Source organism: Artemia franciscana, chromosome 14 (genome assembly GCF_032884065.1).
Source record: "Artemia franciscana chromosome 14, ASM3288406v1, whole genome shotgun sequence".
Taxonomy (NCBI): Eukaryota; Metazoa; Arthropoda; class Branchiopoda; order Anostraca; family Artemiidae; genus Artemia; species Artemia franciscana.
This window is the reverse complement of record NC_088876.1, coordinates 16225389-16240825: the sequence shown is the minus strand read 5'-3', so window position 1 is coordinate 16240825 and position 15437 is coordinate 16225389. Positions and strand designations below refer to the sequence as shown.

General features: G+C 33.4%; 1 protein-coding gene across 4 annotated transcripts in view; it reads right to left on the bottom strand.

Moving 5' to 3' along the window:
• LOC136035389 (uncharacterized) overlaps positions 1 to 15437 on the bottom strand; it is a 68687-nt gene that overhangs the window by 1325 nt on the left and 51925 nt on the right. For all 4 annotated transcript variants that reach the window (XM_065717161.1, XM_065717163.1, XM_065717162.1 and 1 more), the window contains one exon: positions 11498 to 11688. In XM_065717161.1, coding sequence (XP_065573233.1) covers positions 11498 to 11688 — 191 coding nt within the window. The remainder of the gene's footprint in view (positions 1 to 11497; positions 11689 to 15437) is intronic.

The following is a 15437-nucleotide window of genomic DNA, read 5'->3' as shown; positions in this document are numbered from 1 at the left end:
ACACAAAATTCAATAAGTAGATTCCTGAACAGTCCAACGACGCTAATGCAGTTAAAGAATTTGAGACACATCTTAAACAGGATTGGACTGGACCTTATAATGCGAAACCTTGCTCTAGCAAATGTTGAATTCCCTTGCTAGGTGTTTTAAAACCACAAACTTTACCAAAAGATGCCAATAGTGATACGCAAGCAAATAACCATTATTTTAGATAAAAACCGAATCTCTAAATAGAAGGATTTTTGCAACTATTACACGCAAGAAATGAACTTGGTTGTTATGGTAATTGCTAGTATACAAGCTTCCTTTGCTATAAAGTTACCTATATTTTTATTATAATAAAAAGCGAACATGATTTAGAAAGAGAGACATGTCCCCAAACAGGGACTTTGTAGATACAACATTTTGAACACCTGGATACATATGATGCCTTTTGATTTAGTTGAACATCCCAATAAGCACTTCATAAAAGTCTCATCTTTCCCTTAGCCTAACTGTTCTTGAGATATTGCAGGCATACCGTTTTGATAACCTGGATGCCTATAACGTCTTTTCTATTAGTTTAACATTCACGTTAATATATTTATATATATGTATATATATATATATATATATATATATATATATATATATATATATATATATATATATATATATATATATATATATATATCATGAAAAGAGAAATCACCAATGCAACAGCACAAACACAAAAAAAAAAAAAAAAAAATAAATAAAAAATAAAAAAAGAGAGAGAAAGAAGGAGAAAAGGAAGACTGTTTTCCTAAATTAGTGATTAATATAGACCAGCACTTGAATGAGGCCTTAACCCTACTCATCCATACAATCTCATAGGTCAAACAGCATAGCCATACAAAATCAACCATAAAGAATAATCCATGGACAGGCAGTCATGTCGTCAATAAGTATAAGTGGTCATTTACCAAACAATAGAAAAAATAATATAGACAAATAATTCAGAGGCAACAACCCAACACAAGGGCTCATCAGGAGAATACACTGGCCTATATAGGGTTTCGCCACTTTAAATTCTCTACCCAGCACAGTGTTGTGGTTACCACAGAATATACATGGCATCCCCGTGTCAGGTATCACCCCCAAAATACATGCCTATGAAAGAAAAAAAAAACAGCAAATGTAAAACAACCAAGTAATATATATATATATATATATATATATATATATATATATATATATATATATATATATATATATATATATATATATATATATATATATATATATATATATATATATATATATATATATATATATATATATATATATGTATATATATATATATATATATATTTATATATATCAAATAAAAAAAAATTAACTGAAAGTAAGGAGTGATATTAAAACTTAAAACGAACAGAAATTACTCCGTATATGAAAGGGGCTGTTCCCCCCTCAATGCCTCGCTCTATGCGCTAAAGTTTGACTCTTTCTGTAGACTCTTCTTTTTAAAGCAATAAAAAACTTTAGCGTAAAGAGTGAGGCGTTGAGGAGGGAACAGTCTCTTTCATATCATATCAGCCTCTCATCACTCACAGAGTAATTTCTGTTCGTTTTAAGTCTTAATATCGCTCTTTACTTTCAGTTGAAAAAACTTGTTTTTTTTTTAAATTTAATTTCGGAGCGAGGGAATAGACCTAGTTACCGTCCAATTTTTTGATTATTTAAAAGGCAACTAAAACTTTAAATTTTTTACGAATGTTTTTATTAGTAAAAATATACGTAACTTACAAATTAACTTACGTAACGAACTTCTATATTCGTATGTTTTCATCACGTATATGAGGGGGCCCCCCCTCGTCAATACCTCGCTCTTTACACTAAAGCTTAAATTTTGTCCCAATTCCTTAAGAATGACCCCTGAAGCACAAAGGCCGTAGAATAAATAGTTGAAATTAATAAAATCAATTTAGCGTAAAGAGCGAGGTATTAAGAGGAGGTAAACCCCTCATATGCGTAATAATTTCTGTTCGTTTTGAGTTTTAATGCTGTTCCTTACTTTCAGTTGAAAAAACTTTTTCATATTTATTTTTTCATTGTTCTTTTATAAAAATGCAAAAAAATCCTGCGCCCTCTTCAAAGAAATTTTCTTTCCCCATGACAAATTCCTCCATGGAAAGTTCCCCCACATAATCTCCTCCCCTAAACTCCTTCCCGAGCGAAAAAAATTCCCCTGAAATCGTTTGTACAATTCCCAATAACCATTACTATATGTAAACACTGGTCAAGGTTTGTAACTTGCAGCCCCGCCCACGAGGACCTTGGGAGTGTAAGTCGTCCGCAAAGACATAGTTATTAGGTTTTTCGGCTATGCTGAATAAAATGGCTATCTCAGAATTTTGATCCGGTGACTTTGGAAAAAACATGAGCGTGGGAGGGGGCTTAGGTGCCCTCCAATTTTTTTGGTCACTTAAAAATGACACTAGAACTTTCAATTTTCGTTAGAAAGAGCCTTCTCATGTAATTCTAGAACCACTGGGTCGATACGATCACCCCTGGAAAAAAAAAACAAAAAACAAATTAACACGTATCCGTGATCTGTCTTGCGGCAAAAAATAAAAAATTCCACATTTTTGTAGATAGAAGCTTGAAACTTCTACTGTACGGTTCTCTGATGCGCTGAATGTGATTGTGTGATTTTAGTTAAGATTTTATTACTTTTAAGGGGTGTTTCCCCCTATTTTCTAAAATGAGGCAAATTTTTTCAGGCTTGTAACATTTGCTGGGAGTTTCAATAAACTAGTTTCAAAAACTTGTATATATAAAATCAGCATTAAAATACAATTCTTTTGATGTAACTATTGTTATAAAAATTCCGTTTTTTTAGAGTTTTGGTTACTATTGAGTAACCAAACTGTTGTAGTATATACTGTGTAATATATATATATATATATATATATATATATATATATATATATATATATATATATATATATATATATATATATATATATATATGTATATGTATGTATATGTATACATATATACGTATATATATATATCTATTATATATATATATATATATATATATATATATATATATATATATATATATATATATATATATATATATATATATATATATATATATATATATATATATGTATATGCATATATATATATATATATATATATATATGTATATGCATATATATATATATATATATATATATATATATATATATATATATATATATATATATATATATATATATATATATATATATATATATATATATATATGTATATATATGTATATATATATATATATATATATATATATATATATATATATATATATATATATATATTATTATATTATTATTATATAAATCTATTATGCTTCAAAGTGCCCTTCGACGTTTCGACAATCATAAACCCTACAATTAAAGACAATTCAAAGTAAATGTCATTGATCAACCTCCAAATTCACCGCCAACTAACACCCCCAAAACAGGAAGAAGATTTATCTAAAGTGTTATCATGTGTTGTCAACCCAACGATTCATTCGTATCGTGAGCAAAGTAAAAGACTTTTGACCCATCTCGCTAAAAATGAACATGTACAAATTGATTACAGAAAGAGTGATGTTACAATCCACTGCAAGAGTTGTGGATATTACAATCCACAGCTCGAATATCGTTTGATCGAGGATTGTTTACATAAATGCTGAGAATTTCACTGTAAGTATATCCGTGACATCGAAAAAAAAATAGCACATGAAAACCACAGCTTTCGGTTGATAAATCTTGCACTGTTACTCGACTTTGAATAATACGTTGTCCACTTTGATCAAGAAATTTTTTGATGTGAGGCGTGTAGAATGCAAACGGTAGGCCAAGAGTATCGAAAAATTCAATATTCTTCGCTGTTTGAAAGATGTATAGCCAACGTTCTCTCTTTATAGCTGATAGACTACTATTAAAAATGATAAGAGTCTTGTTAACACTATGAATATGGTCGAGGAAATCCGAAGGTATTCAATAGGATTTGTATTTGGACATGTTTGGATCCAAATTGAATAGATTGAATATTTAATTTTTGTTTACGGTGCCAAGTCTAATAGAACACTACCATCAGGGTTAATTTCCCAATAGATATCAAACTGATTTAGCGAGATTAATGTTATACTCTCCTCCAAAGGTTCGGCAAAGGTACTCTCTAAGCGTACTGTGTCCATTTGAACAAAAAACGTATCTTGAGCAAATCCATAACAATAACACCATGAGTTTTTGTAGCATTTCATCAGTTGTACTATTTTCAAAGAGTTGTGGATTTTGATCTAGGGACTGAATTGTCAATTCATATAGGGTTCTATAGGATTTATCAAAGATAAATTGCAGAGCGGAATTTCATTTACTTTTACATTCCATTTACTTTACATGGAGGATTTGTCCAAGATCCTATGGCACCAGCACTTTTTACAAAGGCCAAAGCGAGTTTTGAAGCAATTTCGCCATTGATAAATGAAAAAATCAGTGTAAGTGCGTGAACCCCTAGCAATATGTAGTTGATTTGTGATTGTATTTGGAACGAGCAGTTTAATATTGTTTCCCCTAGTTCTTATTGTTCCAATTGCAAAAGCAACAGATTTCATAACCTGTTGTTTTCGTGCATGAAGTATTGCCAAGGTGAGAGAAGCTGTTATATCTGGTGCAGTGGCAACTATTTTACGTAAAATAAAATTGAAGGGGGTATTACCAACCTTAATGCTTTATATTAATCTTAACATTGGGAAGCAACCATTGAGGTATGTTAAATATTTCATGATTAATTTTCCTGACCAAGTGTAAATCTTTAGTTGTCACATCTTTAAGTATATTGCTAGTATCAGTGTCGGTTTTTTCTTCATATTCAATAGCTAAACCTCTCAATAGCTTATAGGACATTGGATTCATCAACATAAATTGTATATAACTTGCATAGTTTGAAAGACAGTTGCTTCTGTTCTCCAACGTTCCATTTATTTAGACACTTATTTGTCTAAACAAATTGTGTGCTACACAATTTTGGTAGGATAACCCCTAGGCTGCACTTGGTTTTTCACTGTCGGATTTTTTAACAATCACATGCAAATCTATAAATTTGGAAGTCAAACCTATGAAATAATCATCACTGGAATAAATTTGAAAATGAATCTTTTCAGAGAGTGGTTGTTGCGCATGAAATAGCTCATAGTAACCATGTTTTACATTCACATCAATATTTTCTGCATTGAAAAGACTTAGATATGTGGTGACTGAAGGATAAGATGTTTTATGTGGTAGATAAGCATTTTTAAGAAAAGAAATCATTTTTTGATCTAACAATTTTTACTCTCAGTTTCATTTTCTTCATGGACAAGAGCGATGTTTTTCACTTCCAACCTGAGTTGAGACTGATGAGTGATGAGGTGTTTCTTGTCCTCTTTAAACCCTTTCGGCCTTGTCGTGATTTCAATTGTTGCCAAGGGATCGTTCACTGGACCTGAGATCTTGTGAAACACTTTCTTTAAAATCTTTTCCAAACCTCCGATCATGTGGTGTAGATAACGAGATATCTGTGGCGACCAGAGCAATATATTTTTAGCAAGGTGTTTTACAAAGCAAAACACCTTAGCAAACCAATTGCCTACACCGTAGCTGGATATTGACAAAAAATCCCCGTAATAGTTTAATCCATGACCCTATTGTCATGGTCTAAGAGTTGCAACATAGCAATCAAAATCAGGAAAAACAAAAGTATTTTCTCTATTAGCTATCTAACTGAATGGGTCGAAAATAACATACAATCACAGCCAAACCTTTTGTTGTTACTAGAGGATTGCACAATTCACTTCTAAATGTTAACTGACTGAGTTCCAAATACGAAGTGTTTACTGGACTATATTGAAGGTACTTTATATTGTAGTGGTGAATGTGTTCATGACTGGTTTTTCGTCCAAGAACATACAAGAGGGGGACATTGGTAATACCGATTCTCGATGTCTCAACAAATAATGCAGAAAGAAAAGTACAATTGTGTGATGAGCAGCCGGGTGGATAGTCTTAAAAAATAATACATTCCATGAGACTGGTACATCCAGCATTTATGCCATTGATTATGTTTTGTTTAAACCAAAAACATCTCTCAGATTATAATTGAGAAAAACCTTCTCATTTTCAACGATAGAATTAATTTAGATTTCGCCCTTTTCCATTGAATAGTTAAATTGAAAGGTGCCATTTTTACGACTGGAGATTCTTCTTCTGATTGCACGATACAAATCATTCATGCTACCATGTTCTTTGTATGGTAATATGGTGAATGGATATTCACCCGAGTTCATCGATTATCTGGCTTATTTAGGGCTAGGCACTTCAGTAGCCCTGGATAAATGGACTCGTCCCAGTAGGTGCAGTCCATTCAAGAGCAAATGTGCTCACCATCTTCTAAATCGTCTAATAAATTTTCTGTTTTAAATTTTAACAATAGTGAATCTGTGTCCCCATAATAGACTTGAAACTGTCCCTCATCAAATTACTGGAACTTTCACACACTGTAATAACATTCCAATATGAGTATTTAAAATTTTAAAATTGCACTACTTGTGCCAATATTTTCATTTACAATTGTGCTTATTTTTTTCTGTGCAAAAGGACAATATTTGATTCTATGATCATAAACGATGTAAAATTCGGGTCGGCAATGATTCGGGCACATTCTCTTGGGTCGGTTACATCGTCACACCGACTCCTATGGCACAAGCTCTTGCATAGCTTACCGAAGAGTGAATTTAAATTAAGCTTAAAGATTTCTTTTTCAACCTTCATTTTTGCCTCAGAGCGTTTACTGACAAAGCGTCAATGAATGTCTTCATAAACGGCTTTTGATTTAACTGGAGAGCTCTATGAATCTTTGTGACCTTGAAACCGTTGGCCAGCATCCACCGCAAAAGAACCTGATGCACAACAATATTTCATCGTCGGATTAATGTCGGCATTAAGCTTTTGTTTTGAATGTGTCCAGTGCATAACCCCATCCTCTATCAAATAAATATTATAGGGACTCTATGAATTACTATTCACCGGTCTGCTTATGCACTGGAAAACAAAATCCTTCACCTAGTCATGAAGTTCCATTGGTTTTTCACCCTTAATTTAAAAAAACCATCCTTGTGGTCCATTCTCCTCAACAGTGCCAGTGTCAGGGAAGTTTGGGTCACAATGATTGTCCAGCCGTTTATAATTCCAATACATTAAAGAGTAGTGAGACACTGCCAACGGATAAAGGGAGTTCATATCCTGAAAAACTTCATTCGACTTTTCACCGGTGCTTTGTCAAGTTGGGTCAATTTCCAGGATACAATCCGCGTGAAAAGCATACCCTTCCCTCAGTATTCTCTCAACAAATAAATTCTGTTCCACGTCAGTAATTAGATCTATTTTTCTTGGATGATTTTAAGAATTAAATCCATCACCAGGTGAGGAATGGAAAAATAATAACCGAAATCAAACCAAAGTTCCTGGTAAAGTTTATCATTGTTTTTACAGACAATATCCAACAACTTCAATACATCACTTGCCAGGACTTTTTTTTAGTACTTGATTTTTTTTTAGCAAACTCAAAGTCGGCAGTGGTGCATTGACGATCTTAACGTGATTCATTAAACGCTTCGATGGACCATAATTATTCCTCACGTAGCCTCGAGGCGGAGTTGTAGTACCCGTATTGATATATGCCCTTACTCGCTAATAAATCATACATTTCATCATCTATAAATCTAAAAAAAGGATTTTATTCACTATGTATTATCATTTTCAACTTTTTCTATTTAAATTGTAAGAGCAGCACCTTCTCAGATAATTTAAGTATGATTTGAGTCTGATTTTGTCTAAAGAGAACCATTTACCCATGCACCATCTACAACATCATCTTTTTGTAAACGCATCAATGCTGCTAATGTGAATTTCAAACCATAGTTGTAATTTTGCATGTAAACCAGTAGAAAACACTGGTGCTTAATGTTAGATTAAATAAAAAACAAACTAGTTTTTTTAACTGAAAGTAAGGAGCGACATTAAAACTTAAAACGAACAGAAATTACTCCGTATATGAAATGGGTTGTCCCCTCCGCAATCCCTCGCTCTTTACGCTAAAGTTTTTAATTGTTTTAAAAAGTAGAATTGTGGCAAAGAGTCAAACTTTAGCGTAAAGAGCGAGGGATTGCGGAGGGGACAACCCATTTCATATACGGAGTAACTTCTATTCGTCTTAAGTTTTAATGTCGCTCCTTACTTTCAGTTAAAAAAACTAGTTTTTTTTATTTAATTTCTGAACGTTTTTGAATTAATGCATGTTTGATTTTGGCTCTCTGCTCATAACTGATTAAAATAAAATTTGCATATTAATTCTGTTTTTTGGCTAAATGGCTTTCTCTTAGTTTTGATCAGACGATTTTGAGAAATAAGGGTTGAGGAAGGAGGCCTAGCTGCCCTTCAATTTTTGGTTACTTAAAAAGGCAACTAGAACTGTTAATTTTTAAGGAACGTTTTTATTAGTAAAAAATATACGTAACTTAAGTATTAACTTACTTAACAAACTTTTATATTCTTATATATTTATTATGTATATGAGGGGGTTTGTTCCCTCGTTAATACCTCGCTCTTTACACTAAATCTTAAGTTGTGTCCCAATTCTTTAAGAATGACCCCTGAATCAGGCCGTAGAATAAATAGTTCAAATTACTAAAAATACTTTAGTATAAAGAGCGAAGTATTTATCTCCTCCTAAATACCTCGCTCTTTATGCTAAAGTATTTTTAGAATCCCTCATATGCGTAATAATATCTGTTCGTTTTAAGTTTTAATTCTACTCCTTACTTTCAATTGAAAAAACTTTTTCATGTTTATTTTTTTATTGTTTTTTTTACAGTAATACTAGAAAATCCTGCGCCCTTTTCATGGAGTTTCTCTTCCCCCAAGACATATTCCTCCAAGGGAAGATCCTCCCACATAGCCCAATAACCACAACCCCACCCCCAAACCAAAACAAATCCCCCTGAAAACGTCTGTGTACTTCCCAATAACCATTACTGTATGTAATTAAATAAAAAAAAAACAAGTTTTTTTAACGGGAAGTAAGGAGCGACATTAAAACTTAAAACGAGCAAAAATTACTTCGTATATGAAAGGGCTGCTTCCTCCGCTCTTTACGCTAAAGTTTGACTCTTTCTCTTAATTCTACTTTTTAATACAGTAAAAAACCTTAGCGTAAAGAGCGGAGGAAGCAGCCCTTTCATATACAAAGTAATTTTGAATTAATTTCTGAAAGTTTTTGAATTAATACATGTTTTGATTTTGGCTCTCCGCAGATGAATAATTAAAACGAAATTTGCATATTTTTTTTTGACTAACTGGGTTTCTCGCAGTTTTGATCGAGTGATTTTGAGAAAAATGGAGTGGGAGAGGAGGCCTAGTTGCCCTCTGAGTTTTTGGTTACTTAAAGAGACAACTAGAACTTTTAATTTTTTACGAATATTTATTAGTAAAAGATATACGTAACTTACAAATTAGCTTACGTAACGTACTTCTGTATTCTCATGTTTTTATTACGTATATGAAGGGATTCACCCCCTCGTCAGTACCTCGCTCTTTACACTAAAGCTTAAATCTTGTCCCAATTTCTTAAGAATGACCCCTGAATCACAAAAGCCGTAGAATAAATAGTTGAAATTACTAAAAATGCTTTAGCTTAAAGAGCGAGGTATTAGGAGGAGGTGAGCCAATCATACACGTAATAATTTTACGAGATTTAGACGAGAAATTAAGACGAGGAATTAAACTCAATTTAAAGTGGTACTGTAGATTACAACACTTTAGGTCCTCTTTCATAAGGATTAGAAGATGTATTACAACTTTTATCACGTTTTGACAAAATTCCTTTCCAATGCTACTTTCTAGCAATTCCAGTATTACTGGAATTACTTTCCAGTAATTTCCACATAATTTGCCTGTTACACCTTTGATCTGTTGTTTTGACAAATATTTCTACTTCTCCAGATGTAATTTTAGCAGCTTTTTTTTTCTTTTTCACAATATCCTGTAATGTTTTACATAATCTGCCTTTTTTACAAGGTTACTCATATGCATTAACAGCTATGTTTTGTTACCGTAATTAAATAAAGAAAAAATCATCTTTTTAACTGAATGTAAGGAGCAACATTAAAACTAAAACGAATAGAAATTATTACGAATATGAGGGGGTCCGCCCCCTCGCCAATACCTCACTCTTTGCGGTAAATTACAAATTGTGTTCCAACTAATTAACAATGACAACCGAATCACAAAAGCCGTTGAATTAGAATATGCATCTCTTTGGAAAGTATTCGTCAGAATTCGTCGTCTCATAGCCTCCTCAGCTTAGCTGTGAAATGGATGTTTTATAAGACAGAGAGAAAATATCTAAATACCAAAACCAGTCTCAAGTTAATCTTAAGATACTTCTTATTGATAGCTCATTCTAGAATTGACCATTGGATATTGAAAGTTTAATTTCCAAAAAAATACAAAATCTGGCTTTTACTGACGTTTTGTATGTGGGATTCTAACTTGTATAATCAAATTAAAAATTTCTCTATCAAACAAAATCATCAAATTGAAGTATCAGAATGCACGTTTTAATTCCAAGTCTTTAGGGACAAAACATTACAGTGTTAAATATTAAATTATACTAACAATACACAGATAATGCACAAACTAACAATACACAAATAATTATAAAATACCAATAGACAATGCAAAATTTAGGGAATAAGACTGAAACCTAAGATTTGAACTTTAGTGCAGAAGGGTAGGAGCTTTCCTTTTAGAGAGAGGTATAACTTGGGCGGGATTCTCTTTTCCAGTTTTAACCAGATTTTCTTTTGCTTGTTGTCGTGTTCGAAGGCCTTCCTACCAATCGTCTAAAAAATCAGCGAGAGACACGCCCCCTCCCCTGCCCTTGTAAATGATGTCTTGTTTTGTAATTTTTTTTTCTGTTCCTGGTATTTAAATTAATTTTCAAAAAAACGTCGGTGGTTTAATGTTCAATTTAAGAAAAATGGCTTAAGTTTAAGAAAAAAGGAAGTAGTAGTAGTAGTAGTAGTAGTAGTGGTATTAGTACTAGTTACTTTATAATGTTGTTACTATATAGTTCAATTGAAGAAAAATGGTTTTTCATCAAACAAGTAACAAGTAAAAATCTAAAACAAGTAAACAACAAGTAAACAAAAAGTAAAAATAAAAGAGGTCCAACTTGTAGTCGAAACATCCCTTTCTAAAGAGTCTATTACAAGAATATTAGCCGAAGAGCATGACCCCTTTTTAGCCTCTTAGTATGCACTAAAGTGACAATCATTATTTTTACTTAGTTTTAAGGCAGAGAAAGAAAAAAAAACCTAAGATAAAATATAAAACAACATAAAAACAGAAAAAGAATAGAGAAAAATTAAAGAACTTACTACTTGGTCATGAAAACTGAGGATTTGTTCACCACCCAAAAAATCCGTCCCAGACTCGGCGGTCTGCTGCAGCGACCTGCATCTCACCGAAACGTCGCCGTCATGACCATTTATTCGGTGTACATTTATAATTAAGTTGCTGTTTTCTTGAACGAAAATGAAACGCTCACTGAAAGTGATCATGCCAGGTTCTGAAAAATTAAATAAACAAAAAGTTACAAAAATTTTTAAAATAGAGAATAAATTGAGACTCAAAGATGCCAAATTCATTCAGTCAAGATTTTAGTTGTTTTTTTTTTTTAGATTTCAGCGTCAAAGAGCCTGAATGACGGAGTGTTTCTTTTGCTCAAAAGGATATCCCCTAAAAATAGGACTTTTATCAAAAAACAATAAAATTATTGTAAGCATTAGGTAATAAACATTTCTCAGACGCCAATTTAACAAGGCCCAGACTAGAATCCATTCAAATATAACAGTCCATATACAAACATATTGGGTAACAGTGCTGTCACTTACTTGAAGTAATTTTACTTCAAGTACTACTTCAATAAAAACAGGTTTAGAAAATTAAGAAAATTAAGTTTTCTGTTTAATTTAGTATAACTTGCAAATGTTAATAAATGTTTATAATAGAAGTAAAATTTTCCATTACTTGTACTTAAGTAAAAAATCTAGGGCGTACTTATTACTTGATACTTAAGTAAGATTACGAAATACTTATTGCTTAAGATACTGTTAATGTACTTCTTTTTCAAATTCCAGCTAATTCAGGTATTCAGACGAATCACTATTTGGGTAGTGGAAAATATCCATCAAGATAGGTTTTTGAAATCTGCCTGTCTATCCGCCCGTCTATGCAATCGAGTATAGCAAGAGAACCGCCTGTGAGATTTGAGTTAAAATTCAACTATTTGGATAGAAATTGAGCTTAATTAGGGCGAGGGGGCTTTAAGTGTTAAAAAAAACATGAGTTTTTCATTTAATTCAGTGTAACTTGCAAATGGAGAGATGAATTTCGATGAAAATTGAATAAAGATGCCTAAGGGTATGATATGCATTGAGTTCTGGGATGGAGACCCAAGCTTAATTGGGGTGAGGGAAAGGGGCTTTAAGTGCTAACAAAGTCGAGTTTTTTGTTTGGCTCAGCTTAACTTGCGAATGAAGTAATGGATCTCAATGAAAGCCAAGCCAAAGATGCCAAAACCATAAGACGCATATTGTTTGGAGATGAAGACCCTAGCTTAATTAGGGGGGTGGGGCATTTAATTAAGTTCAACTTGCGAGTGGAATGACAGATGTCAATGAAGATTGAACCAATGATGCCTAAGACCATGACAGGCATCAAGTTTTTATATGAAAACCCTAGCTCAAATAGAACGAGGGGGAGTGGGTTTTAAGTGCTGAAAAAAGTCAAGCTTTTTGTTTAATTTATTATAACTTGCGAATGGAGCAACGGATCCAAATGAAAGCTAGACCAAAGATTATTAGGATCAGGGCTCATATTAAGCTCTGATATCACAAACCCTATCTCAAATAGGGTGAGGGGGAGAGGGTTTCAAGTTTTAAGAAAGTCGAGTTTTCCTTCAATTTAGGAGGGCTTATAACTACTTCCATCCATGGTTTGCCCAAAGCCAGGAAATAACCCTTTTCAAAAATAAGCCGTACTGAAGCCAACCTTCAACCAAATATTCCATCCCCAGAGACTAAAATTACCTTGTATAGCACTTGGTATTTGCCAAGTGACATATAGTGATCGCAAATTCTGTTGGTCTGTCGGTCCCAGTTTCGCTAGTTTAGGCACTTCCAGATAAGCTAGGACGATGAAACTTGGCAGGCGTATCAGGGACCAGACCAGTTAAATTAGATGTAGTTGTTTCCCAGATTCGACCATCTGGGGGGAGTGGGGGGACGGCTAATTAAGAAAAATTAGAAAAAATGAAGCTATTTTTACGAACGGGTGATCGGATCTTAATTAAATTTAATGTTTAGAAGAATATCATGTCTCAGAGCTCTTATCTTAAATACCGTCTGGATCAGGTGACATTGAGGGGAGTTGGAGAGGGAAACCTAAAATTTTGGGAAATGCTTAGAATAGAGGGATCGGGATGAAACTTAGTGGGAAAAATAAGCACAAGTCCTAGATACGTAATTGACATAACCAAAACGGATTCACTCTTTTTTGGGGAGTTGGTGGGAGGGCTAATTCTGAAAAATTAGAAAAAATGAGGTATTTTTAACTTACGAAGGAGTGATCAGATCTTGAATTTCATATTTAGAAAAACCTCGTAACTCAGATCTCATGTTTTAGATTCTGATCGGATTCAGTGTCATTGGGGGGATTTTTTTTTTTTTTGGGGGGGGGGGGACCGCATATCTTGGAAAACGCTTAGAGTGGAGAGATCAGGATGAAACTTGGTGGGAAGAATAAGGACAAGTCCTAGATACGTGATTGACATAACCGAAACGGATCCACTCTCTTCGGGGGAGTTGTAGGGGGTGTTAATCGGAAAAATTATAAAAAATTAGGTATTTTTAACTTAAGAGCGGGTGACCGATCGTGAGGTAATTTTGAATTTGACATTTAGAAGGAACTCATGCATCAGAGCTCTTATTTTAAACCCCGGCGAGTTCTGGTGACATTGGGGGAAAGTTGGAGGGGGAAACCAGAAATCTTAGAAATTGCTTAGAGTGGAGAGATCGGGATGAAACTTGGAGGTGGAATAACTGGTGGGTAGAATAAGCAAATGTCGTAGATACTTGATTGACGAAACTGGACTGGATCCATTCTCTTTGGGGGAGTTAGGAGGGTCCAGTGCTTTGGCAAGTTCGGTGCTTCTGGACGTGCTAGGACGATGAAAATTGGTAGGTGTGTCAGGGACCTGCACAAATTGACTTGATAAAGTTGTTTTCCCGGATTCGAACATCTGGGGGGGCTGAAGGGACAGGATAAATTAAAAAAATTAGGTATTTTTAACTAGCGAGTGAGTGATCAGATCTTAATGAATTTTGATGTTTAAAAGGACCTTGTGTCTCAGAGCTCTTATTTTAAATCCCGACCGGCATTAAGCTTCTGATTATTTTTTTTTAATTAATCTATTGTTTCTTATAATTTTGCTAGAGCTCATGCCATATGAGCTCTTGGTACTTCCGACCTCGTCACAAGTGCCATATGAGCTCTTAGCTCTTGTTTTATTCCTTTTTTCTCGGGAGATTTCCAATTGAGAATGCCAGCTTCTTATCGATGCAATATAGCTATTTTTCACCGGCTTTCAAACGTATTTAAGTATTCAAAATCAAGTCTGTGGCACCACACTCTATTTATTACGAAATGACATGGTTCAAACTTTTAATATTTCGTATATGAAATTTCTAATAAAATTAATTACGAATTTATCTGATTTTATTTATTCTTGGGGAAAAAAATGAAAGATAACCTAGTTCTGTGAAAAGATATTGCCCAAGGACATGCACACAAATTTTATATTGATGAACTCAATTTTCAAGAGGAAGGTCTTCAACCTTCCTCTGTTCAATCAAACAGTATGGGTTAGTGATATGAGTAGGATCTTTCGTAATTTAACATGGAAAGGTGGGAATTGAAAAGTACTTACGCCAAACACAACGCTGTGGCAGGTGAAAACATCAAAAGAGTCTCTAAATAATTAGAAAATTTGCATAAAAAAACTGAAAGATATGACTTTTTTGAGATTTTTTTTTTGAGAAAAAACTGACTTTTTTTCACTAGCGCGAGTTTCCACTCTTATCAGTTACCCCTACTCTTGGAGGAAGATATTAAATTCAACAAAACACCACCAAACACACAAATTACAGAAATTGTCTAAAACCTTGTAAAATTAATGATATAAGAGGTGGTAGACTCCCATCTGGTATTACAGCACAATGTGGCTACATTGTAGCATTTACATTATTTTCTTAACAA